Below are 27,275 nucleotides of genomic sequence, written 5' to 3' on the forward strand. Positions count from 1 at the left end.
AAAAAAAAACTATAATGAAACCTAATCGTCTTATGGGAAATCATAATGAACGCTTCCACTTATGGAAGGCACTGTGACACGAGTCGTGACACACCGTGTTGAGTACTGGAATTGATTCGTAAAAGTTACACAAATAAAAGACACTTTTCTTTGATTTTAAATGCTATTGCGAAACGAAGAACAAAAGCTCCACCTAAAAACGACGATCGACGCCTCGACGATTTTGCTATATGCTAAGGGTAAAATTTGTATCCATCACTTCTTTTCTCCCTGCACTAGTCCAAGCCGTGCAGGCCTCTTGCTCAGGAAGCAGAGCTACACGGTGGAATGTGTATTTCGTGTACCTTTCCCCCATGGGAAAGGCGAAAACCTTCGAAGAAGGGGGTACAAGCCCGTTGAATGAGTGGATGTCGGGTGCTAGATTTTATTCTTCATCCGATACTGCATCACGTAGAAGGCCGATACTCGGAAGACGAAAAATATCACACTTAGAGCTATCACAGCCTCGACAAAGTCTGCGTTCAGCATGTCGACTTCCTTCAGGAACTTCTTTGGCAACACATAGTGACAGTACGTCTCGTCGCAGTCCATCCGCGGTCGGTCGTAGCCGAAGATCGCCATCGCCGCGCCTTGAAGTGCGTACTTGAGAAAGGAGATGTGGAACAGCCAGTGCATCACGGGATGTGCGTCGTTCAGGTGGATGAAGAAGCCGGAGAATATGAGGAACGGGCAGATGAAGAAAGGCCCAAAAACAGCACCGTTCTGTGAAGGGGAATGGGATTTATGTTGTTGAGTGTCAAATGGTTTGTTTGCTCATTGAATTTCAGCTCAAGTACCTTCACGTCAAACAATGAAGCCACAAGCAGACCAAGTCCTTGTGCAACCCACGCCACCATCAGACATATTAGTGTGAAGAGACCGATGCGGAAGGCTTCGGGAGGCTGCGCCGTCATGTAGTACGTGATAACGATGTACGTGACGGTGCATAGAAGCTGTATCGGAGCATCTGCCACCGTCATGGCGATGTAGTATGCCCGCAGCGAGTACCATCGATTGAAATGCTCCCTCGTTATGATCGGCAACTCAAGGGGAACTGTGGGAAGAGAATTGAACGAAGCACTTGAATACTGCAAAATGACATCTTCAACCATTTTGTTACTTACACGCCATAGTCATCGAACTGAACGCGGTAAACATGAGAAACATGATCGAAAAGAACACATAGTTGTAGTTGTTGAAGATTTGCGCCGCCTGGTTGCCAATGCCGAAGTACAGCAACCCAATCAGCGGCGCTATGAGGGCGTGTATGACGAAGCGCATCGTCATGAGCGACCGATCGCGGCTCAGTATCAGGAACGTGCGCAACAGCAGCAGATAGAACTGCCGGCAGAAGCTGGTCGTGTACACCTCGTCCCGGCCGCACCACTTTTCCGGATTGAAGGAAAGCTTCTTGGCGAGTTTCTTTGGCTTGGCCAGCGTGGGCGATACCGTTCGCTGGGCTTGGTCGTTCTCCGGGAACACTGGCATCTCCAACAGCACCATCGGCCCATCGGGGCTGCCGGGCGACGACTCTTTGATTGGCATCAGCTTGCTCTCGTACGCGGGCGAGAACGGTTCCGGGTTCCGGTAGAAGTGGCTCTGTCCGTTCATCATCTTTTCGACTAGACTATCATTCAGGCGACCATAGTCGTGTGTGGCGATCTCCAATACTGCAGAAAGACAAAAATTAATTTAATTTAATCGTTCAAACTAATTGAAACTTTAATTCAAACTCGAAAAGCTCTGCTATACGCGCGACATCTATATGTCATTTTTTGAAACTGTTGTGCTAGGGAAAACGTAACGTTCAAATTTAACTTTAACAGTACAAACAGTTTTTTATCATCAGAGCATGACGATGACAACACCAAATTTGGGATTGTTATCATTCAGTTTCTTATCTTTATAGCTGACATTGAGCGAATGTTCCAGTTGACTATCGTTAGTTATTGGCGGCACAGCTCATCGATAATGAATCGCAATGACGAAACAAACGGTAAGCATAGGCTAGCATGACGCCTAACTATTTAAAAATAATCCACCCCAACGCGATGGTTATGCCTAATATTTGATGTTTTGCTTTCCGTAGGACTCGTCAACATTACTTACGGTAATCAGAAGGATTGTAGTGCTCTGGACAAACGATGTCCAGCTCCTTGAGGAACGACACGATGTTCCCGGTGCCGCCGGTGTATATGCATTCACCCTCGGCCACCGCGTACAGATGGTCGAACATGTTGAACAGCAGCGCGGACGGCTGATGGATAGTGCAGATGATCGTGCGACCCTCGCGAGCCAACTGCTTCAGCAATGCCACACACTGGGTTGATGTGGAGCTATCCAGGCCGCTCGTCGGCTCGTCGAAGAACATCACCGGCGGATTGTTGACGATCTCCAGTGCGATCGCCAGGCGCTTCTTCTGTCCGCCCGAGAGCTTTCCCGTGCGCGTTTTCTTCGACTCGTGCAACCCGATGGCGCGGAGTATTTCGTTCATCTGGGGCGTCACGAAAGAAAAAAGAAAAATCTCATCAAGATCAAACTCCCGACGCAGGGGATGCGGTAAACACTTACGCGTATTTTCTTGCTAGCTGGACTGAGTTCGGCACCGATCTTGAGATTGGCCGAGAAATGCATCGCCTCCAGTACGGTCAGATGTGGCTGCAGATCGTGATCCTGCATAATGTACGCGGACAATCGTCGGAATCGTTTCAGATCCCTATGCTGCTTGTTGACGAGAATTTCTCCGGTAAAACCCCCTTCCCTGTGGGTGGGCGAAAAACCAGGACACAGATGTCATTTCCTGTCTATGGATTATGGCCGACACAACGTAGATAGTGAATAGGCAGGCAAGATAGTTGGGCGTTCCGATATCTTCCGCTTCGGCGCAGAATGGAGTTTTCGGATGACGATGATGAAACTACTTTTCGATAAGCACCGACGCCTCATCCCTGATAGTGCTGCCCGCCAACGTACTGCGTCAAATTAAGCCCTCACGAGGAAGCGACTCTCAATACACCGGAAAAGAGGAACGGCCGCTTTCCACCTGCAGGTAGTGGAGCTGAACAAATTTGCTCTATCATCGCATGAAGTTAAACAGTCATCGTTCACCAAAAAACAAATCTTTACCGCCGAACCGAACAAGGCTCGAGGGCGATAGCACGCAAACCACCACCGAAGCACGATCCGTGGCATCTCAGATGCACTAACGAATTTTTCGACAAAGGTTTACGGATCTCAAACGCACCAAAGGGTGGTCGCTCCGAATGAATGAATGTACCAGCCTCGTCTAAGCCTCCATGGTGCTTGTGATCGTGCTCGTTGTAACCTCAAGGCACGGCACTCATTCGTACCGAAAGGCTTTCGCTGGCTTGCGGGCGTTCGGTGCAGCTGTACCGGCCATCAACTCGGTTCGGTGCGGGTGCACCCGAAAGCCAGCAACCGCGACCGAGGCAACGAACACACAAAGAAACACGCGAGTGAGTCGATTGCAGTTGCTCCCCAGCGATGCTTGTAAAGCTTGGGGTTGGTTTTTCTCTTGTTTCGTACGATGGAAACTGGTCCGCTGGTTGGTTAGACGGAAGCAAAGGCGAACGGATTCCACCGGTACAAAGTACAAAACCCGAGAGTCCGCTACTGTTGACTCATAAGAAATGTGCGGCCTTTTGCTCTCGTCCGAGTCGTTCCGCGTCTTTCGTGTATCAACAGATTCTAGGAAACGCAAGCAAGCCGTTTGGAAGGCTTTCTATCCACCGCACCCACGATCGTGCACCTATTGACTCATGAAATTGGTCCGTTTGTGGTTCGTGACCGATTAGCCATCCACCGCTCGAGTGTCAATCAACCTTAGGGCCATCGATCATCGTTGCTGACCATCGTCGGTCTTATGTGGTATGTGTTAAAAGCATGGATTAAGCACAATGTCTAAGTGCACGCCAATCGCACAAAGCGGTTCCTCGAGTGCAGGTTTACTTGCTTCTTTGTTACAAAATAACACGCGACTTTTCTAAATCGAGCGAACGGCGAATCCACGAGCCTATAGACTTTAACGGAGCGCGACCAGGTGAAACGCATATGATGTCAATGCGGGGTTCATTGTTTCGTACAAAAAAAGTATCGATATTGCTTATCAACAAAAGTCCCATGAAGGCAAAACTGATGGCCGAAAGGGTTTCTAATCAATGAATGTGCAACTTTCCGTCATCTGTGTATGTCAGGAGGTGCGCCGCAGTGTATGTGAAATGTGTATGCCAAAAACCCGTGAGTCATCCACCAAACGCTACGAAAACAACCCATGCTCTGCCGCAGAACTTTGTGCAATTGCCTTTAAATGAAATGCCAACCACCTTCAATTGGCACTTCCGGTCCCGGTGGGGAACTTACGTGAATCCGGCCAAGATATCCAGCAGGGTGCTCTTGCCAGCCCCGGACGGGCCCATGATGGCCGTCAGCTCTCCCGCCCGAAACTCGCCGCTGATATCTTTCAGTATGTCCCGACCTGCGGAAAGAGAGATAAAACGTTAAACATCAGGTGTGCGCGTCTTCAAAACTCTTGGTGGGCATTCGAAAAGTACTCATAGACAACGTACTACCGTTGAGGGCTAGAGGGTTTGCTTTGCAACAACACAACTTGGGGGACACCTTAGCCACCGATAACGAAGCAGTAGGGTGGTTTGCTAGCTGATAAACACATTCGGGGGATAGCACCTGGCGTGAACCAGTAAGGAGATCGATTTGTAATCGGCAAAACAGGAAGAAGAGTGAACCAACCTCAGACGGAGAAGTCATCGCCATGGACTTTGCTGCGGATAAACAACGGCTGGAGACGTTTTGCAATTCCATACAACGCGCTTGCAGGTGCGATCATTACGACGCGAACAAAGACACCTGGCCAACGAACGGCAACTTGAACAAGGTTAATGGAGGAAGAGCAGACGAGCAAGGAACAAGTCCAACATAAATTGATCTACAACTGAAATAAGTAAAATACTGTTACTGCTCAATTTGCGGATGCGGATGTGAAGCTTCTAGAAGTCGAGAAGTCAGTAATACAGGTTGAAATATTCCGGTTTTGCGTGATAACGACTATATTTGCATTTACATAGAATAACCAACAACTGCATGTAATCGATGAATCGATGAAGCCTCAAACCGCAATTTCCTTGGAACACACAACCAGTTAGCAACTACTAAGTTCTGAGTTGCGCAATCATGGACTGGGAAAATGAACTTCCACTATTGATTCTATAAACAAATACTTTGGGATGGGAAAATGATGATTTTCACGATAGAAGGTACAAAGATTCTCCTTCAAATAAGCGATGGAAATGAAGATTCATTGTGCATGTTCCCCAACGACTTGGTATTCGACATTTTTCTAGGCCATAATGTTAACCTCCATTAGAGCGGCGGTGTATCTCCTCCGATCGAGAAGGATGCAACACAGTTCATGGTCCGCCAGCTTGTTTTATTATACGCAGCCATAACTGGTCGGTGGTTGGGTGCGAAAGATGTCGGTTCAAGAACTAGGCCAACCTTACCAGTTGAGGTGTCCGAAGATCAGCTGCTTTGCGTGCGTGTGTGTCCAACGAGTTGGTATCATGCAGCGCGTTTCTGTTTGATGGGTTTTTCTCCTCTTTAATTCCGTTTGCATGCTACCAGGATAGAAACGACCTGGCGAAAACCGGACGCACACATGAAACCATCTCGAAAACTGGTTTTCGATCGATCGAGTCGTTCTACTCAGATTTCCATCCCCGTGCACGCTGGGGTAAAAGGAAAGAAAGGGCATCTCATTGGTATGAAAGAGCTGGTTCCTCCAGTCGTCGGTCTACTCATATTTCTCCCGTGCGCTCGGGTTCATCTTGCGCATAAGGAAACCGGTTCCTGGCCTAGCCAAGGAGGTTCCGAAAGAATGAGACATCGAGGCAGAGGAGTAGGTGAATGAGAAGAGTGTGAAGGTGTTCCAAAAGCGTCCCACTCAACGTCACAGACTTGATGCTGATTGCCGAGCGCCAGGAGTCATCCTCAAGGAGCATGATGTTCTGGAAAACTAGCGCAATGAAACTACGATCGCGAAAATAAAAAATTGCATAATCTCCCACGTCCCCGTGATCCTCCAATTGAGTTCAATTAAACAATAGAGCATCCTACTCCAAGCTTCCATTTAATCAAATTTCGCCCACTTAAGATCGCAACATCACGATCTTTCTCGTACTCTAGCGGCAATCGTTGATTTAGAAAAGATTTTTACGTACCACCTTTGCCAACGAACTCCAAGTACAGATTTCTAGATCATTGAAGATCTTCCTTCGGGACTACGTAACACGTACCTACTTCTCTCGCATCAAAAAGCGGATCTGTATAGATCTAAATATGTTTGCGTACATTAGCCTTAATAGACCGATCGTTTCGTCCGTATCAATGGAGCCGCAAACTACTGACCGGTCTCAGGACATGTCATTGCCATCCAGAACTTGTCGTTATTGAAACACCGCGGTCGCACATTCTTTTCGTTCGTATGCTAACGACTTTGATTCATAAACGAGAGATTCATTTACGAGAGCGTGCTTCGTGAGCATCAACCTCCCGGCCAGACACGCGTAGTCCGGCAGTTCAATTCGTACACTTACACCCCCAAATGGTTTCGAATCGTTTCGTTCGGTGTTACGTCACGGAGGGGTTTTTACTGTGACGCATTTCGTTGAAGCAGAACTAACCTTTCCCAATTTCGTTCGCGTTAGGATGCATTTTTACTTGCACTGGTAAAGGGATTTGTTTACTGCATCATTTTAAATGGTTCTGTTTTGTTTCTTTCGAACGAGTGTAAACTCATTTAAGATTGTTTAACTGGTAGACAAATTCATATATGAATCTTATGACAGATTACTTACGACTCTACGTACAAATTTCAGGGAGTAATTTTGCACCGTTGAATAGTGAAAACATTTTAGAAAAATAATAGAAGCTCCTTCAGTTTGGGTATCGAGGCCACCGATCTAACAGTAACTGGTATGAAACGGTGTCTCTGTGTTCGTGATTAGGTTCGATGCATTTTGCAGTTCGTGCAAGTGACCATGAGGTTTGTTGTACGCCATCAATGGCGAAAACCATCACATTGCAGTGTCATGATCGAGGCGAGCAAATGCGAAATCACAATGGATACATTTTCGATGGAGCGTGCCTCACATCGTGGCAAACACAAAATTCTGACTTCCAAACACATGAGCTTGCATAATTCATAATACTTGATGTCGAGTAAAGAAAACAAAAGCAAATCCCATGCGCGAGAACTTCCGTGAGCCGAATCCAAACAACGTTGCCAACGTTCCTTGCCAGCGAGACTGTAGCTCGACCAGGCAACGATTTGATTGCCGCGATAGGAAGTGGTAAAAGAAGCCGGAGCCACTCGCGACCGACTGGTAAGAAGATCCAATCGGGAAGTCAAACAAAATGGCTTTGCAAAAGCGCTCCCAGCCAATGTCCGTCCTAAGGCGTAGAGAGGTCGTCGATTATCAATTTTATTTCCAAACATACAGCCTTGTAACGCACGAACATTGGGTGCTCTTCCCGCTCGCAGGCAAAAGACCCACACATTTTGCACTGCGAATCAGCATCGAGCGCGAAACGGTGGATTGATAAAGCAATGTGGTAAGGCAAGGAACAAAGTAAATATTTAAATCAGCCTGTCGCGTTTAAGACGCCGAGAAACGCGACGCACACTTGCGTCCAACGTTCGGCTGTGTTCCGCCGACCCGGCCTTAACAGTCGTCGCTGTAGATAGACAAGTTAGATAAGTGTGTTTTTAATTTCTTTCTTTTTTGTTTTAGGAAAGAGCGTCTCGGAAGCATCGCGAATAGCCTCGTCCAACTTAAAACCGGGTCAATCAGACAAGGGAGTACGACCACGACATTCGCACTAGAGTTCCGAGTCTGACGCAGATGATGATGATGATGCTGATGATGATGATGATGGTTGAGATGTCTAGTGACTTTCCAAATGGGATCCGCACGCGAAGAAGAAAGAAGCTTAACTGAGGCGAGCCAATACATTTGCCCTCAAACACGAGGAAGCAGTCGGATCAGACCGAAACGTCACAACCTCACCAGTAGCTGCCCATCGACAGGTTACCAGTTTAGCATATTTGCACAGTACGGGACTGGATGACACTTGAGCATCGCTTGCATAATCCCCTCACCCTGGCCTTGCACTTACCCCCGTTGGGATCGGCTATCGGGTGATGGCTATCGGGTGTCGATTCACACATCGATCAACCGGAGTTCTAATGGCAAAGAACCTGAGTGGTGTGGGTGTATCGGACAGGCCGAGATAGTGTTGGTTGTAGAGTGTGCCGCACCCATGTCCAATATCTCGCCCCGAGGCCCCAGACGGCCTAGCCTTTGTTCCGAGTGCGATCCGTCGTCCAACATGCACTCCATCATCTCACGCACCGGATGGAACCGGTTCCCGCTTCTGTACCCAAAGCGAGTGACAAAGTCACGTCAAGATTCTACATAGCAATGCACCCGGAACGACGGCACACGCAGCCGGCCGTGAGGAAGGCCCAAGATAGTTTAGTCTCGGACGAAAATAGGTAAACAAATCTTCGACAAAGTTTTTCGTCGAACCGCGGGACCAACGAACCGAACGGAACTGAGCGAGTGATCATGCGGCGGCGGCGATCGTTTGCAGGCGCGTGGCGCTTTCACGCACACAGCGGTAGTGAACGGAGCTGCAGAGGCCGCGGATGCGCGACGGCGGTCGCGACAACGACGAGGCGGCGGTCGAAAATAATCTCACCGAAGGTTATCTGAAGTTCGTTCAACTCTTGCAAAATGTGAGCTATGGCAGCGTGCGTGTGCAGCATGGTACGATCATCGAAACCCGTCGCCTCGCACGCTCGTCGACCCGGAGCATAAGCGTATGGTTGGGTTAGGTTTGCCGAAACCGCCCCAAAAAAAAGGGGGTATCTGTCCGCTCGCCGTGTAATGTATCGTCGCGTTCCGTTAGCGCCACATGGCACCGAAAAAAATGAATATCAAGCAAGAATGAGACAGAGCGGAAATGATCGAGAGCATCGCCCTCTTTCTACTACCAAATATTAAAGTCTTATGAACATTTGGAGCTCTATGAGAACTTTCAAAAAGAGAAGGCACAACTGTTTTCATTTTAGTTTTTGAATGTTTAAATCATTCAACGGCCAAAGACGCCCTGTCGATGGGCCTGGCGACAGTGCGTGTCTGGTCGTGGTCGACAGACGTGATGATTATGTTGTGCTTCGCGGTCGAAACGGCAAAAGAAAACTGGCGCAAGACGGACCTGACAACCACCAAGCCCTGACACGCTGCTACCCAACGCCCCTGGTAATGGATCGTGCCTCATGAATTTTTCAAATCAAATATGGCCAAAAACCACACTGCCTCGTGGCCGGTTGCTACAAGAACACGCTGCGTGCTGGCGGTTCTGGAATGAAACTTCAACGAACCGGAGAAACGCAAGGCATCGCTTCACCTTTTTTTCGGTGTTGAAAACAAATCAAAACCTCCAAAGAAGAGGAAGAAGTTCAAGCACGAAAGGAAAACAAAATTGGTCAAACAAGACATCCTACCGTTGGTTCAGGCGGTGGATACGACGGAGAAGGTCGTTTTGATGCGAAATGGGGTATTTTCGTGTGGAATAATGTGGCAGCCGACGACAAACGGCGAGGATGAGGTCTATACGGCGAGGATGTTATTGAGATGAGAACTGTATAGACAGTTGGCAAGAACACACTTGAACAATCAAGTGGTTGACAAAATGGCCGGGTTTCGAGACCCGTCAACGGTTGAGAGTGAATATCTTGGTAACATCATTTTATGATTGAAGATTCTTTTAAGCATTTTCATATGTTTCAACATTTATGCATTTTATGTTTAAACAACTTTAAATGAAGATTATCTAATGGCTAGTAGTTTACATTGTTATCGTGATTCGATTAGGGTCTATCAGATGAAAACGAGTTAGCAGATATTAGCAAATCAAACTACAATTAGCACTCGTTAACACGCAACCACCTTCCACCCGCGATCGCGATCTTCTTGTACAACTTGTTGCCTCGCGTGATTGTTTGTTGCACCGAGCTAGTTAACCACCCCAAAGACCTCCCTTTCGATCGATCGACTTAACGTCTTGACTACAATTACATACCCAAAAAAACGCGATCAACATTTCTGACCTCTTTCGAGCGCGTTTGTATGTGATTGGATTAAAAAATGGTGTCAAAGTCATTTCCTACCGGGAAACGATTTTCTCGACGGCGAATGTGGACGGTCGCGAAAAACCGAAAAACTCGCGTTAAAAATAATCCAAATACAACCGCACGCCACGAGGCAGACACATGTTTGATGATAATGTTCGTGCTGAAATCTTTGCTTTTCTTTTTTCTCTTGTTTTTTGCAAGCTGTGTCCACGAAGAACTGGCCCCGAGTCGTGGTGTCGTACACGATAAGCGTAAACGTTCCTCTTCTCGGCCAGCGTGCGTTGGGGAATTGATTGCACGGGAAACAATGTTGTACGCATCGGAGAACTAGAAACTTCTAATAATTGGATGAATTAGCAGCTGATCGTGATGATCTCACTTTTACTTTCTTTTGGCGTCGGATCACTTTACATAGAAGCTTTAATTAACGGTCTCAACAAAGTGTTGCCAACGGCCAGCTAATAACCGCAGAGTGAAGCTGCGTGCAGAACTTCAAGATTGGTCAGATATTAATAGGAAACGATTAACATCGTGATACTCGGTGTACCCCCGTTGGTATGGACTCTCTTCCACACACCTAAACACAAAGTCCCCGATGTTGGGGGCTATCGAGTTTCCCAAATGGTTCCCCCAAACATAACCAAACTCCACGCCATGTGCTGGCCTCATTTGATTATCCAGCGGTGCTATAAAACACAACACTCGCTATCACACCCCGTGCCTGTAGCCCTTACTTCTGTCGCGATTGCGCGCCCCACGAGCGAAAGATAAGACGGGGCGATGAAGATCGAACGCAAACTCTTACCTTTTCGAAATATTCCGTTGCGTACCGAGTACGACAGGTTCTTAAACCCGACCGTAACCGGTTTGAAGAGTCGGGCGGCGACGAGCGAAGGGGCCGCGTACTGATCGTGCTCCGCGCCCGGTCGCTCGGGGATGAGCAGCGGTTCTAGCTTGGCCGCGCTGGGCCGCCGGGCACCGATACCTCCGACGATGGGAACGGTTTCCTCGGCGCTGGTTCCCTGTGTCACATCGGGTGCCATTTTCATTTCGTATGCTTCCTCAGCCATTTCTTCCTCAGCTCGTGCTGATCGTGCACAGTAATTCTCTTCTTGAAGGGTTTCTGAGGGCCTTCCTACCGCATATGGGGACGGTGAATTTCGCGAATTCGCAATGCGTGCAATTGGGCGTGCTAACGAAGAACTATCACTGGCACATGGCGGCTTCGACCGCGTCTGTCGCTGTTCGGAGCAGTGTTGGGAGGGGCTAAAAATACACCATCTACAAATGCGGTGGAAAAGCGAAGACACACTATCGTTGCATATCACTAAGGTCCATTCGTTTCTTTCAGTCTTCCAGCTAACACGCCTACGACTGCAGGGCTCGGGTCCGGTTGACCACACTCGGGACAAAGGTTTTCCTTCTAGGACGTTGTACCCTTATCAACAATGCCACCGGATTTCTCTACCCCCTCGGCAACCATCGGCCACTTGAAGAGGGACGCTCAAAACCTTCACGAAGCCACCATCGTCACGGAAAAGTGGGACGCAATGAGCTCTGGTGGTGGCCTCCACTGTTGTGCGCAAACGGTTCGCGAATCTGTTGGCTCAGCGGGAAGCTAAAGCGCACGAAAACCAAAGCATGCATGCGCCCGATTGACACCAGCGAACGAACGTGCACGGAGGCACGCTGCACGACGATGCATGAGACGAGACGAGGCGGCTGTTTTTTGTGTGTTGAACTATTTGATTATTTACAGCACACACAAGCCCAGGCGCAAAGTAGATTACTCGACGGCCGCAAACAAAAACACCAACCACACGGAAAGAGGCAACGGTGAGGGCGTCGGGCGGACCTGAGGCAACCTGCTTCGACGTTGGTGCAGCGTGTTGGTGTCGATGATGATGATGCACTGCCGTGGCCGTCCAGAGTGCAGTCCTCTGCACGTCGCGCCGTGAGTAACGGTTCACGAAACCTGAGACACAATCACAAGCACGTACAAGCGCTAAGTACAAATTTCCTTTCTCTCGTGGTAGCCTCGAATCGGTTCATCGAAACCGTTGCAAGCGAACCCGTGCACGCAACCAACCGTCTCGGTGGAAACCAAACCGCGATCTTCCGACGCTCGAACTGTACTGAAAGGCCACAGCTGTTCCGCGCAGCGCCCGAGCTCGCGTTGGAGCTCGCGGACGCATTCATCGGCGTGGTGCACACGCGAGCGCGAGAAAATAAAGGAACTCACCGTCGTATCTGCCACCCTATGGTAGAGCTCCAGAACAGCGTCGTGCATGCGCTTAGCTGGAACGCTGATCAGTTGAAACGGAGTCTGGAAGACTAATTACTTACAGAACTGGATCCTAAGGAAGACTCTTCCTCCCGGTTTTATTCTTAGTATCTGCGTCTTGCTACGATCTTAAACCGCCTAATTGATAATGTTCCATGCGCAACGATAATAGAGATTCAGTCCGTGTACCGACACGATGTTGATCCTTATGTGACACCGACTGTGGCCTTCCATAACATAACATTTGATAAGCGTATCATATTCGCAAACATAGGAAGAAATTCTCATTCTTGTGCGCGCTACCGGAATCGGGGGTCCACGGGGGTATCACGAACATACAAACTGAGCTTATCTTGTGACCTGTCGGACTGTGTTCCGCCGAGTGCTCCACAGCACAGCTGGTTGCTATCAGTACATTTACTTGCGGCTGGATGAAATCAGCTGTACTCTATGTTAGAGCAAAAACTTAAGCAACGTGTTTTTTGTTCTTGATCCACCTGAAGTATTCATGCAGCTGGATGCTTTTCAATTGCATCTGGAAACGACAATCTAGTATGCGGTAGCAAACATTATAACTACTACTGCCTTATACATCGATAAGGGTTTCAATCACCTCTAACCATGTCATTGTCAACAGACCGTTCAATTTCAAGTTCAATTTGGGGCGCCTTCTTCGTACTAGTTTCGAATAGTTTGAAGTGATAACCTTCCGAAATGAATGTCCCTCGGACCGAGCAAAGGTTATCATTCACAATTCATTACCCAAACACTCTCTTCAAACGGTCGTAAATTCACATTGGTTTAATCAAGCCCTACGGCCTTAGTTTTAGTTCCGTCTTTTTTGGTTTGGCTAAATATTCCCTTTATTCATTAAAAACTAGTCGAAAAAGAACTAACAAACTTGATACGAATGAATAACCCGATCTTTCTGATGAGTTGAATGCGTTCAAACAAACAGTTTGCTTTATAAATTTTCTTTTATTATGTCTTCCTGTTGTTCCTTCAACTTGAACTGCTCATGTTACTGGACCGACCATAAGCTTCGGAAGTTATTTTTATAATTCAACAAAAATCGCCCCTTACACACTCCTCTTGAGCGAAGGTGAACAAACCCGAAGCTCGCGCCAACATCTAATCCACGTGGAAGTTCCTTTGCCGGTCCAGCAGATGTTGTACTCGAAAGCGTCCACCCTCAAGTGCTTGTGATGATAAGATTTTCGCTGACGTTCCGCCATTTCGCTCGTTCATGCCTCGCAGAACAATGTGTATTATTTTGTGAAAAGGAACGATTAAACCCGATTTGATGTGTCTTCATACTAATCGCTTCTTCCTGCGGCATTTGTGCGCTACTCCAGGACTATAGCTTGTGCCAATGTTCCACTTACGATTAGGCTGGGCTTATCTATGGCACGCTCAGCCCAGTAAAGCTTGCCCAAGAGGTTCACCTTCTTTTTAACCATGTTCTGTTGAATGGACTTTTTCTAACGATCAATCAGGCACACAATTCACTGTGGTGTTGGTTATTGTGCACATTATCAGCTTCCTTTATTCGTATTCAAAATTAAACATAATTTAAACTACATGTATACGATATGAGCCACGATTCCTAATACATTTGTCCTATCTACTCATCGTTTCCACTTTGCTTATCACGTAAACTGAAGATTCTTGTCTCATTCGCTCCAGATTCGTTCATTTTTAACAGAAGACGTGTGTATTCAAAATAGTTGTTTTCAACAACTCCCTTACTCGTGCAATTGATCACAGATATCGATAACAAACAAACACTGCATGCTCTCTAGTGTTTTAACACCATCATCAAGTGTGTGGCTACGTATAGTATTAACATGCGTGATTTATTTTCTTTTTGTTGCTGAGCGATCCTTCCCCACGAACGATTCACTGAACATTTTTCCTCACCGCAACCGCTTTGTGCTTAACTTAACTGCTAAGTTGGCTAAGAGACGGCTAGAATGTACATTGTAAGTAAAACTCCCAACGGGTTGCGCCTTCACCGTTTGTTCAATTTATACCACAGTACAAAGATCGTGCTTATGTACATCGTGATGATGATAAGTGTAATCAGCACCATGTTCGACTGCATATCGACGTGCTCGATATCCATGTCCTTTTGGAACAGCACCGGGTTCTTGAAGTGGCAGTAGATCTGCGTCTCCGGGCAGTGCAGATCCTCACGGTTCATGCCGTACACCGAGTTCAGGATACCGTGGAAGCTCGCCCGGTAGTAGCTGATGTGCCACATCCACTTGAATACCGGCGTTATGTCAACGTACCGAGTGCAGAAGCCAAACACCGAGAACAGCACCGCCAAGATCGGTCCGATGAAAACGGCAAGCTGCGAAAAGTAACGGTTGAAAATTATTTGAGTTTGAATACCAACGCCATAATGCCATAAAGCTAAGTGTTATAAAACTGAGAATGGAATGCTATAAAGTTGTGGTGGTATAATTATTTTATAGATTATGGTAAACTCTTATGGCTCGGAGATGTTCAACGTGTTTTTTTTTTAAATAATTGATATTTTATGCACGATCGATCGATGAAGGACATCATTAAACATTTGAAGGCTCTCATATGCGACGCGACGCCCCGTAATGCCCACACGCTGCCGCTTACCTTTACAGAGAGCGTTGCACCGACGAAGAATCCCCACGACTGGGCACAGATCGAGCCAGCAATACAAAACAACGCAAACACACAGAACCGCTCAAAGTTGACATAGTTCCCGGTCAGATGGTAGCTGATCACCACGTATATCATAGAGCAGCAAATCTGAAAGAGGAAGTAAAAAGGCGTCTTGTTAAAAAAAGTGCAATATAATACTTGAGTCATTCCGCTCATATGGCGGCAAAAGCTGAATCATCCCAACCGTTTCGTGCGTCTCCATTCAAAATCATCTCAACGCCTTCAAGTGTTGCTTTGTGATGATGAAATGATGGAGTGATGCTAACGGTACCTGTTGTGCGTTCGCTTCTGAGGTATGGCCAGAAAAACGCACAAACTTTCAACGATGAAACACTTTCACTGCGTACGGTTTTCACTCACCTGCACCGGAATTTCAAGGACCAGCACAGATAGGAAGTAAGGACCCAGCTTGTACCATCGGTTGAAATGCTCTCTCGTTAGAGATTCCATCTCGATTTGGACTGTCGATGATCCGTACAGATTATGTGGCCATGGAATGAAACAACAATAAAACATGTCTCGTTGGTTTCTATGCAGATTATGTTTGCGTTTGTAGGATACTTACATGAAAGTACAACAGCCATCTTTCCCGTATACACCATCACCAGCATCGAGCCATAAAGGTACACATAATTCGCCAAAACTTGGTTGGCGTTTGGGCCAACGCCACTGTAAAGGTACCCGAAGACCGTAGCTATCACCGCATGGGCCAAGATTCTGCAGGAGAGCAAAAACTAAAGACGAATGTATGGTGAATTTTTTGTAACATTTTACATCGTTCTTGTCGGTAAAAAAGTAAACTTTACTCTACCGGACGGCTCCACTCCCTTCTCCGTCGATATCTAACGCACAAACAGCTAATTATAATCACCCAGTTTTAATGTCTGCGCCATTCGACCAAGGTCGTATGCATTCCCTGAGGCACCCGATTCTAGTTCCCATAGACACGACATCGCTGCTCTTGAGCTAGAAATCCGTTTAGCTGTTCTAGTTCTCGTGGTGTTACTTTCTGTGACCAACAAAGGAGTGGTTGTCAATAAAGAAGTCGGAAACAAAAAGACTTGACTGTACTATCATTTCCGAACGACAGTAAAATGCTTATAGTCTGTCGAAGAGTTAATAGGTTTAAAAGCAATAATTGAAATTCACACAGCTATCGTAACATTTCAAATGGCATTTCTGCTCAGATAAATATACAAAAATCGGATTGTAATTACTGGTTTTCATGCAACTAGAAACACCTATAATGGGTGTCCGATCATTACCAACGAAACAATAATTGCTAGCATTTTACAATGCTAATTGCACACTGTCAATAAACTCACTCGGAACAGGTAAACCGGCGTTTACAATTTAATGCTCCAACTATTTTGCTTCCGTGAACTTACTGATAAGCAATGATAATTTTATTTGCTCATTCGCTTGTGTAAATATTTAGTACTCGATGCTCGGTCATTCGATGCTAATGACTGTTCTGCATAATTTCAAACTTAAACTAAACTATCTAATCTTTCCAGCAGAATTTCCATTGGGTAGCAAATATACTCACGTAGTTTCGCCGCGTCATTAGTAAATTTCTATAGAACAGTAGCAGAAACTGCATCACTAGGGAAGCTGGTTTCGTCTTCGAAAAAATGTCCTCTTCGTCGTACGACGTTGTCTCCATCGATTCCGCTTCCTTCCGCAAGGTGCACATTTCTTCTCCCTTTTCTCTCATCGAGTAACTTTCGATGGACTTAACTGAAAGGAAGGTACATAGAAAAAGAAGGTTAATAATGATGTATCTGCTTGAAGGGGTTTGTATGATGAATGCAATTTTTTGTGGAATCAACAATGGAATGACGATTTATGTATACGTCAGTTTTAGTAACAGAAGTCCAAACTTCGACTCAACTATGTTTGTTTTCTACACCAAAAGGAAACACCAGTGGTTTCAATTCAGTTGCTCGGTGCTTTAATGAAACCGAAGCATTATATTGCCATGAAGAAAAAGATAAACTAATGAAATGAAAACAAAACGATAAAAAATTGATTGAGTCGTTAAAAAAATTAGCAGACTTATCTATTTGGCCAAATCTGCAGACAATAAAATAAATTTAATGCTCTGTCTAATACGCTCTCAACCATGATAAAATCTCGGCGATATTTTTTGCGCCGTAGAACTGTAACTCTCGTCCGTCCAATCAATGAATGGCACTGTTGTATGCTCAAAACTACGGTGACTGGGGATCGAGAGGTTTTCTTTAAAGCTTACACCTATTTGCGCCGTCTATTTCTTGAACCCACAGAGTCGTGCGCTTCTATTTGGAAATGATTAACCTTAAGCGGCAAACATTCTGTCAACATGTCTGCTTACCTTCTTGACTCATTTTAACCACCATGACTGGGCCAATCTCGGGCTAAAGTAAGGCATACCAAAGAATTAACACCTTCGTGGATTCCAAAATAAAGCAAAATCGCTTGAACGCTGGCGCGTTCTAAAGCTGATGACGAATATATTCATCTTTGGTGTTCTAGAGTCTTCGTGACATTTGCCGAATAATGTTTGCTTGTATTTCTTGATTAAGCAGTAACAACTTTTAAATGCGCTGTGTTTCTGATTTGTTTATGTTTACCGGTTATCGTCAGCTACATTGTGTGGACAGAGGATTTGGTTCCGTTTGGAAGTAGACAAACTGTTTCCAAAACACTTTCGATGTGCAAGGAATAAATGAAATGGTTGTGTAGAAAATGAAGTATATTCGAAAATATCTAGAAATCAAACAATGAGCAACAACAAGATTGTCTTTTTCTCGCACTCTTGTGTACTTACTGATGTAGGAAATTTGAATTAAGTAACACGGAACTCTTCTATTCGAGAGCAAACGTACAATGCCACACCAAAATCAACTCGCAACAAGGTTCGAAATATTCCGTGCGAAATGTCACACCAGCAGCAGAGTGTACTAAACCCGTCTGTGCATATGATATGACAAGAATCCTTCCACCAGGTTCAAGATCACACGTGGACTACGGTTGAGCGGAGATGCGTTCGATATTCGTCGTACCGGACGTGTCATTAATTACGCGCTAATGAATGTAAAATTCAAACAATACCGGGAGGCGGATGATGGAATTGCCACGCCAAGAAAATACAGGTATTAGCGTGTTCAAACAGCAAACCAGCGCCAAAGTTCTAAGTTGAAGGGAGGATACTACCCTACACAGAATGCGTGTACACCGTGTTTCTGTTTGCCAAGTCAGTTAGGTATGCCGATCGCTTGTCGTCGCTTGCAGAGAAACCCTGCAAGACACAAAAGGCTACCGTCGAGAGCCACGGCGGTAGTTCAATGATTGATCTGAAGGTTCCTCTCTATCGTGGCGAGGCGATCGACAAAGGGTGGTTCAGACAGCATCTAAGGGTTTTGCTGTTGGGAGCAAGTTGGGTGGCGCAACCAAACCCTGGTACGCCGAGCGGATCAATACTCGATCCTACGTAATTAAAACCACTCCAATGGTCGGTGGTGTGTCGAGCTGCAAGAGTGCAAGAACCGCCCGGAGAGCTACTGGAGGTCACGCCGATGCTAGAAATGGCTCGGAAGAAATGGCTGTAAATGGCAGCGAACAAAGAAGTCCGCACCACTTGGCACGATGATAAGTCGTTCGAAGGCACCTGATTTCGCACATCGAGCTCAACTGGTCGGAATTCTGGTTGACCTCCGCGTACACACTGCGGGTACTTTGATCGTGCAAGACCTGGTTCCGAAAAGGAAATATGTGAAAATTATCGACTTACCGTTATCATCGAACGTCGAATCCAGATCGATGCACCGGCTGCTGATTTCGTAATATTTCTTCAGCGCGGCCTTGATAATCTTTCCCACGTCGGCCCCATACTCACCGACCGCTATTTCCATCACTGTTTGGTGTGTGTCCATTAGGAAGAAAGGAGTGAGAGATCGTTAGAAATGGATGTGAGACCATGCCATCGCCAGGTGTCATCGTCGTAACTCACTGAAATCGGCCGGATTGTGATAGCTTGGGCAATGATAGCCAAGGTCGCCCAGGAACGGCAGCATCTCGTTCGTCGGTCCCTGGTAGAAGCAGTGACCCTGCACCACCGTGTACAGCTGGTCGAACATCTCGAACAGCAGCGCACTGGGCGTGTGGATCGTGCAGACGATCGTTCGCCCATCCTGCGCCAACCGTTTCAACAACGAAATACACTGCGTACAGGACGAACTGTCCAGTCCGGTGGTCGGTTCGTCCAGGAACAGGATCGGCGGGTTGCTGATCATCTCCAGTGCGATGGCCAGCCGCTTCTTCTGGCCACCGGAGAGACCCATCGTCGGCGTGCTGCCCTTCTGCTCCAGCCCAAGCATGAACAGGATCTTCTCGATCAGCTTGCGCTTCTCGTCCATGCTGATGCCGAAGCCGAGCTTCAGGTGCGTCGCGCAGATCATGGCCTCGTTCACCGTCAGCCAGGGTCGAAGGGCGTCGTGCTGCTGGATGTAGCATGACAGCTTGCGGAAGCTCTCCGAGTTGTGCGATCGACTTTTACCATTCACCTGCACCATTCCGCTGACACCGGACGAACTAAGAGGGAGAGAGGGAGGGAAAGGGTTAAATAAAAAGGGTAATCATAAAGTTCCAGGGTCGGAGCCGGTTGACGAACCGCCATACTTACACATAACCTGCCATGATGTTGAGCAAGGTACTCTTACCCGCCCCGGAAGGTCCCATAATTGCCGTCAGCTCACCCGACTTGAACGATCCATTCAGGCCATGAAGAATTTCTTTGGATTCTGCAACGAGACGATAATCGAGAGTTGTTTATTCAGAATGGATGATAAAATCTCCCAAAAATGCCAATGGTATTCCATAATTCACGTTCCATGTACGTTCAATTTGCGTCAGAATCAACAAAGTTTGGATCGGAAAGAACATGTGTGTTCTCAACGCCACCACCGAAGGTCTCGTATCGATCGTCCTGTGCTTTTAATCATCCTCTTTTCGTCTTCTTTTTCACACAATTTACTAAAAAATGCGCATGTCATGGCATCGCAGGGGTAAATAGATAGTTCACATTAGCCAGTCGTATCTCGTATAGAAGGATATGCGACTGGTGAACATTCGAAAAGTCATCCATCAAATCGCTTAAGTTTTGCATAAGGTAATCTTATCGCCTCAAACAGGCTGCCTTCGGCTCGAGCTTGTCTGGATTCTTCCGATAAATTAAAAAAACCTGTTCTTAGCAGATGTCCTCTGGCAGTGTGCTTATTTCTGTGTTTGGACTGGACTGTAAAAGGGTAGAATAAAATAATCAAATTCACATTTTGTAGTTATTCTTTCAAAAACGACCACCGTTTTATACTCCATTCAAAGTTCGTTCTAACTAACATATGAATCAGCAAGAAGAGATACATTTAGAATCTGGTATTTTCGTGAAGAAACTGGTTTCGACCCTTCTGTTCCTTTACTGGACAACAGTTCACCTCTTACAAACTCAGATCCGATCGCAGTTTCGTGGGATTGTTTGATTGATCAACCGACTGATTTGAAAGCAAACAACCGATGGACGTTCGAGTCGCATAAAATTGGAACCCAATCGTTTCGCCACCATCTTTTGAGCAATACTTTTCCCGCCTGTGGTTTTGTCTCTGTCAATTTGTAGCGGACGTCTAGCTTTTACTGTCACCACTAGCCCGTGGAGACCATTTCCAGTTCACTGAGGTTACACGTCGCCATCGGCATCGTCCGCCCGGTTCGCTCGTTATCTTCCTACTTCCTAGCAGTTGGAGGGATTGCGATGTCTCTGGTCAGCGCACGAGGCCTTGTCCACGAGGCGGTCACACTCGTTCAGTCCCAGGACAGGAAGCATTCAATACGACCGACCGCATGACGCAACTTCCCTTTCCCTCGAGGGCAAACGCGATCCGCACGAACCCTTGTGGCGGAAGCGATTTATTTCTCGTGGAGATTTCCACATTTCCAACCCGTTATCGATAGGCCCCCTCTACCGTTTGATCGAAAAGGAGGGATGATAAAGCGAGGCAAAAAGCGGCCGCAACCGACCCGTAGCGTGATATTAGAAAGTGAAAAGGTGCGGAAAAGCAATACTTAGTAGCTGCAACTTGGGTAATTCGAACGCATTTGCATCAGCATTAAATTACTGCACTTTCGTTCCGCACAACATGAGTCGAAGAAATGCCTCCATTAGGTTCTTCTCGAACAAACGACGCTCGCATGTGATGGCATCAGACTTGTTTTGTTATTTTTCTACGAAAAACCTTCTAGAAGGTAATCGTCTTTGTCATCATCCCTCACAAGATTCACGATCATCACAGCCTCCAACTCGATCAACCGTACAAGGCACAAGGGCACCAAATGGACACCACCTCCCAGCGGAGGCCATTTCACTCGTCAAATTCCGAGTTAATTGAACTCCAATTGAACTCCACTGCGTGTCTCGAGTCCAACCGACCGTCTCAGCCTCACAAGACGCGAATCGCCGGGGGAAACGGTAGCGGACTCGGCCGTTGTCCTGGTGGCTCTCGTCGGCTGGCCAAATATTGATATATTGTAAGAGCAGAAAACATACCTTGTTGACCAAACCACCAAGCCATCCTTTACCCTTTCCCACTCTCACGCTGTCTGGGTTAGGATTGTAATGATATTGTTTGTCCCAAGAACTCCGATCTGCGACGGTACAAAAGCTGATCGTGTATAATGCGCCACGCTATGGGGTGCCTAGGAGGGGAACTACGTCTCTATTGGAGAATTCTGTCGATCGCGATGAAGGTCAGGTTCAACCTATTAGCGGTCCATTGGATCATCAGCCTCCAAGGGGTGGCAAGTAGGCAATGTCGGCACCACACGGCACCGCATTTGAAGATCTTTATTCACCCGTGAAACTGTATTCATATTGTACTCGAATGCAGCGAAGCGTTGAGAGTGGGAAAGAAACAACCAAACTAGCCGTCTGGGTTCAAATATTGACCTACCTATAAATGTTTATGGTCGATAAAACGCCTCGGGTCAATCGACGTTAATATTACTGCTTAATAAAATCGTAATTCAACCCAACGAAAATGGAACATGCTTTTCACTTTCTGTACTGAAGTTGATATAGCAAAGAAAGGTTATTAAACAATGTTAAACTTTCAAGAGTAATGCCTACGCTAGGGATTACCGGATTCAGCAATCAGATATGCAAGGTGTGGAATTCATATATCCCAGCAATGTTTATCACTTCAAGATCATTGACACCTTCGAGTGTAACACCTTCATCGTGAACGCCCAACACCTTCCATGTCAGCCGAGTAACAAGCGTGTGTCAATCGATTCTATGGTTGATTAAATTCAATAGTTTTTTAAGTATCCGATAACTTGCTCACGGATAGATTTGTGAGGTATCCAACGTTATTACCTCATCGTTTGCCGTTCTGAGCTAAAATGTATGTGGCTTAAAATCTCCAATGAAGGGTGTACGCTGAACGGTTTAAGCTCACTTTCGTGCACCAGAGCGAAAAGACCAGAACGCTAGACAAGACAATCTTCTGTTCTCAGATCTCAGAACAACACACGCACGTGGTAACCGGAGAAGGCACGTCGGTTTGCTTGTCGTCGTGGTGTTCGCAAGGGTGATCCGGTGTAACTTTACTTTTCTAGGTCAAGTGCCATAGACGAACGAGGGAGAGACCGCAACCGACTGGCCGAAGCCGTCGGTGGGCACGTGAAGGATGGTCGGAGCAACATTTGCAAAATCGTTTGCGAAACACACACCTCTAGCTCATAAGCCGCATCATAAATTTTGTTCGAAGGACATTAGAAATAGGAGGCCTGATAGGACGCATCAAGAAATGTGATTCTTCTGACCCAAGTAGCCTTTTTTTTTTGGTTGGTCTTCGAATCGAAAATCGGCCGATTATTTTGAAACAAAATATGCATAACATTAGCAGCAGGATGTCGCTAATATGGTGTCTGGTCTATGGATTGTACGAATCTTCGTGTTTTCTTACTTCCATGTATTTTGGATTGGCACAATCCTACGAAGTAGAGAATCGGCTCCCAAAAGGTCGATATTTCCCGCTCCGGCTCGTTTTATCTTGTTCGAAAACCAGTTCGATTAAAGAAGCAAGCTGAAGGAACAATCAATCAAGAAGCTAAGCAAACCCGAAAGTGTTTACCAGTTTACCTGCGAATGTTGGACGATATGAAATTAGAAATTCAAATATATTCCAGCCAAACTGCACTGATACCAATATATCTCTCAAGGAAAAATGGAATAACATTGCGAAATGATAGGCGTGCATACAATTTGATTTTAACTGAATTTTCATGTTAAGCCAACCATCGAAGAGAACTCCCCGTCGATGGTTTGTTCGTATGGCCAACATTGCAGCAACGCACGCCCCAACGGTCGCTTCGAATTCCGTCTCTGGTGAACGCACCAGTGGACACACTGTAATTACCGATCCTCATTATGCACACACAGGGCAGCGCATAGTGGAGAGCCGAAAGAGTTTTACCGATCCACGCAATCATAATCGCCCTTCGCCGTTTGTTGACCGACCATAGATGATAGTAACAACAACAAAAAAACATGTGCCCCACACACATACTCACAACAGCACACGTTGGTTTTCATCGCATCGGCATTTCTGCAAACCACCAACCTCTACTAATGATCGCCGATCGAGCGGTGTTAATTCTCCTCGGACCGTGGTGTAGTTTTTGCTCGAAAAATCACTACCAGCCTGTGATGTGCTCATATCCGTTCTGATTGCACCGGACTGGACCACCTTGGACCAGCAGTAATCTAACGTCGAAGGAGCGAGGAATGAAGCTAAGACGAGAACGAACGAAACCGAAGTCGGCTTATCCATAAGAAGGTGAGCGGTTGGTGGCTTGGAATGTTGGTGGGCGTAAGAAAATTTACAATGCCTAAGAACATGTTCTACTGTACGTGGTTGGCAGCGATAAAAAAAAGTAATGACGGCTCAAACAAGCAGCATACATAGAAGTCATTAGAACGGAACGCCTGGTAGAATGTAGAAAACGAAAAGAAAAACTAAACTCGTGATACTTCCCTAGCCTAGAAAATAACCTAAGATTTTGAAGGGCATATCATTATTTACAGCTTGCAAAACTCCCCGTTTAAACTATGCTAATTTTAATGGTGAAAACTACCGCTAGCAGCGGGCAGTCTCATGAGGGAATTCACAATCACGTGTGCTTGGGAAATGCATTTATGATCTGAAACCAGATTCCCCGATTCCTGTGGAATAGAACCTCGAAACGCCATGCATAAATGAGCGACATCTCGGAATCTTAATGATCATCTCACGCTCATCAACATCGGATCTGATTGAAAGCAATGGTTTATCGCGTGAAATCATTTGAATATGCCAAACTCGGAAGTTGCTGAAGTGAAACCGGATGGATGCAGCAACGACCGTAGAGAGGGAAGGAAAACCATTCGATCATTGAGAAGTGAATTTATTGATTTGAAGTTGGACGGGGTAGCCAACAGGTGCCGCTAAAGGGGGAATCGCGCGACTACAGTAGCACTAATCGTGACCGGTTATGAGGATCTTGAATGGAGGGAAAACTATAAAATTTATCGTGCTAATGATTTGCGCGGCGATCATATTTGTGATTGTAAATCCACATTGAGAATTTATGATATTCCTGCCCGTCGTCACATTGCACCGATCGCGCCGGCTGTGGGAATGCTCTACAACAACGGGTTGGGTTCCCGTAGTTTGCAAAAATAATCATTCGAATGAATTATCATCGCAGTGAGCAAACAATTTTCGTTGATTTCCAGCGCACTCGGGAAGGGAAGGTAATGAACCATTCGATCATTAAGGAAATACATAATTCACGAGGGGATTTAGATAAAGCCACAACGGCGTATGGTTGAGCTAAGAGAAACCTTCTAAAAAGATGAATTGTCTTCACACGGACCCTGCTAATGGAATTGTATACTATTATCGCTTGTTTACAAACCCAGCGGATTAGAAGAACAGCCGAACGCGATCGGCTTATCTGGATTCCATTTTCAAAGCCGGACCTAATTTTGGCCTGGCCGAATCCAAAATAGGTGCCTTTTAGACATTTAAGACACAACAAAAATTAAAGTTCGCGGTTGTTAACCTGGTTTCGAAAAACTGGTTGTGGTTCCACGCGTCAGGAACCTGATTTTCAATGTTCGTTACGTTTAAACTCATCCACCTAAGAATAAATCAAGCGTAAAGTCTTTAAGACGTGATCAACCTTTACTAAGGAGCAGATTATAGGGTGTATATTTTTTGTTTGTTCCTCTCGCGAAACCAACTTACCAAACTTTGCCTTGGAGATGTTGAACCGCTTCACGTCGTAGCGGATATCGCGGAACACGAGGTCCACCGGCGGTCGCTTCGGGAAGCGATAGTCCTGCTTCTCCAGCAGCCCGTTGTGGTACACGGTGTTGTTGTTGCCTCCTTCCTGGCCGTCGTTCAGCTCGATCGAATCGTCGATCGACGAGCTTTCACCGTTCGCCGGACAGCAGCTGAATCCGGACGAACCGGACGTTGTGGTTGCGGTCGGCCCAACCGTGGTGGTCGTGGTTGTTGTCGTGGCCGGAGAAGCCATCACTTGCAGAATTTAATACTTTTACCGGGGGGATGCCACAGGACGTTTCTGCTTTCTACGCAAGTTTCACTGTCTCGAGCGATCGCTTCAATTGATCGCTCACTGCTCACTGTTTCACTGCTTCGTCTTGCAAAGTTTTCCCATACATTCGATGTTGGGCATACGAATACAATTCACCAGAACATCACCGCTAGGTAATAGTCACACTGTTTCAACACTCACTCGAGTTTAATTTTCACCTATTGGATATTGAGTTTTCCCAGGTTAAAAAACAATAATTATAGAGTGAGTGTCTGAATAAAAAAACATGACATGAAAACACTAATTTCAGACGGTATACTCTCACGCGTTACATGAATAGCACAAGGTTCCGGGTGTGTTCTAACGTTTATGTAATCAACAAGCTTTATATGGTATCATGCGATGCCATGATCATAGAAATTGAAAAATAAAAAAGTACAAGCTCATCATATCTTGTTTTACAACGTTTGCTTGTAAATGAGAAGATTTACTCAAGGAAGATTTAAACCTATTTCCCTAATTCAGTACGAGGAAGTATAAAAAAATCAAACAAAGTTTCCTTATCAACCCAGCAACCTTCTGCCATGAACTTCAGCGAGAAACATTGATTGACAGACCTAGAAAAGCTTGTTGGGGATGCAATGTCGAGATGCACGTGTGGGGAAGCAGCACGTTGTGCGATTGACAACCCTCCTTCCTCGATCGCAACCGTTCACTGACTGGCATTTGAAATTGTACTGCTGCAAAACGCCCCTAAGGTCTATCGCATCTCGCACGATCTCACTTTTGAAAAAAATACGAGATTATTTCTGCTCGATAAATGGCACATCAAATGCTCCTGGCGTTCTCATTTTTTTTCTACTTGCAGTCGTTAATCTCACTGCCAATCGATTCGTTAGGTAGAATTTTGCGTCAGCGAAGCGGAACAAAAGCATTATTATTTAGCGATTTAACTCCCGTGCGAATTTCGCTAGTTTTGATCATCCGCGTAGATAGCATTACTGGTGGATAGCCTACGAGTACGTTCGATAATCAGCTAAGAAGAATGTTTAACATTCCTAGAGCCACACAGATTCGCCTTGTCGGGAGTTTGATCGGAAACCGCGTTTCATCTTTTCTAATCATGTTCTCCAAACGAACGATCTAGCCGGAAGGATTGTTGTTCGATTGCAACAATGATAACATGACTGGAATCACGTCAGCAGATCCGTTACTCATGGTGCTTTACCAACCCAACGATGTGACGATGAATTATTCACGCAATTCAACCTTCGAACAAACGACGCAGGTGGGTCAATCTCTAGAGGCGAGCTAATTATAGCTCTTCCTTAGGTATTAATGCAGTAATGATCCAATTTTCCAGCGTGTGCCATC

The 27,275-nt window shown here is 46.1% G+C and overlaps 1 protein-coding gene across 1 annotated transcript; it reads right to left on the reverse strand.

Moving 5' to 3' along the window:
• Positions 1-417: 417 nt before the first annotated feature.
• Positions 418-25,880, reverse strand: LOC131283007 (uncharacterized). The gene is made up of 14 exons (XM_058312564.1): positions 25,589-25,880; positions 19,930-20,047; positions 19,258-19,838; positions 19,039-19,161; positions 16,813-17,003; positions 15,195-15,350; positions 14,599-14,913; positions 11,079-11,514; positions 4,420-4,534; positions 2,611-2,800; positions 2,149-2,533; positions 1,164-1,709; positions 837-1,093; positions 418-762 (listed from the first exon to the last, which is right to left on the reverse strand). The coding sequence occupies exons 1-14, from the start codon at positions 25,878-25,880 to the stop codon at positions 418-420; spliced, it is 4,050 nt and encodes a 1,349-aa protein (XP_058168547.1).
• Positions 25,881-27,275: the final 1,395 nt, after the last annotated feature.

The sequence above is a fragment of the Anopheles ziemanni genome, chromosome 2, assembly GCF_943734765.1.
Source record: "Anopheles ziemanni chromosome 2, idAnoZiCoDA_A2_x.2, whole genome shotgun sequence".
NCBI lineage: Eukaryota > Metazoa > Arthropoda > Insecta > Diptera > Culicidae > Anopheles > Anopheles ziemanni.

Coding starts and splice junctions, on each gene's coding strand:
- LOC131283007 (XM_058312564.1), bottom strand. CDS start 25,880: ATGGCTTCTCCGGCCACGACAACAACCACGACCACCACGGTTGGGCCG. Junction 11,515..14,598: donor TGTACATAAGCACGATCTTT/GTACTGTGGTAT, acceptor TGCTCCGAACAG/CGACAGACGCGGTCGAAGCC. Junction 4,535..11,078: donor CAACGGAATATTTCGAAAAG/GTAAGAGTTTGC, acceptor CTCTTTCCGCAG/GTCGGGACATACTGAAAGAT.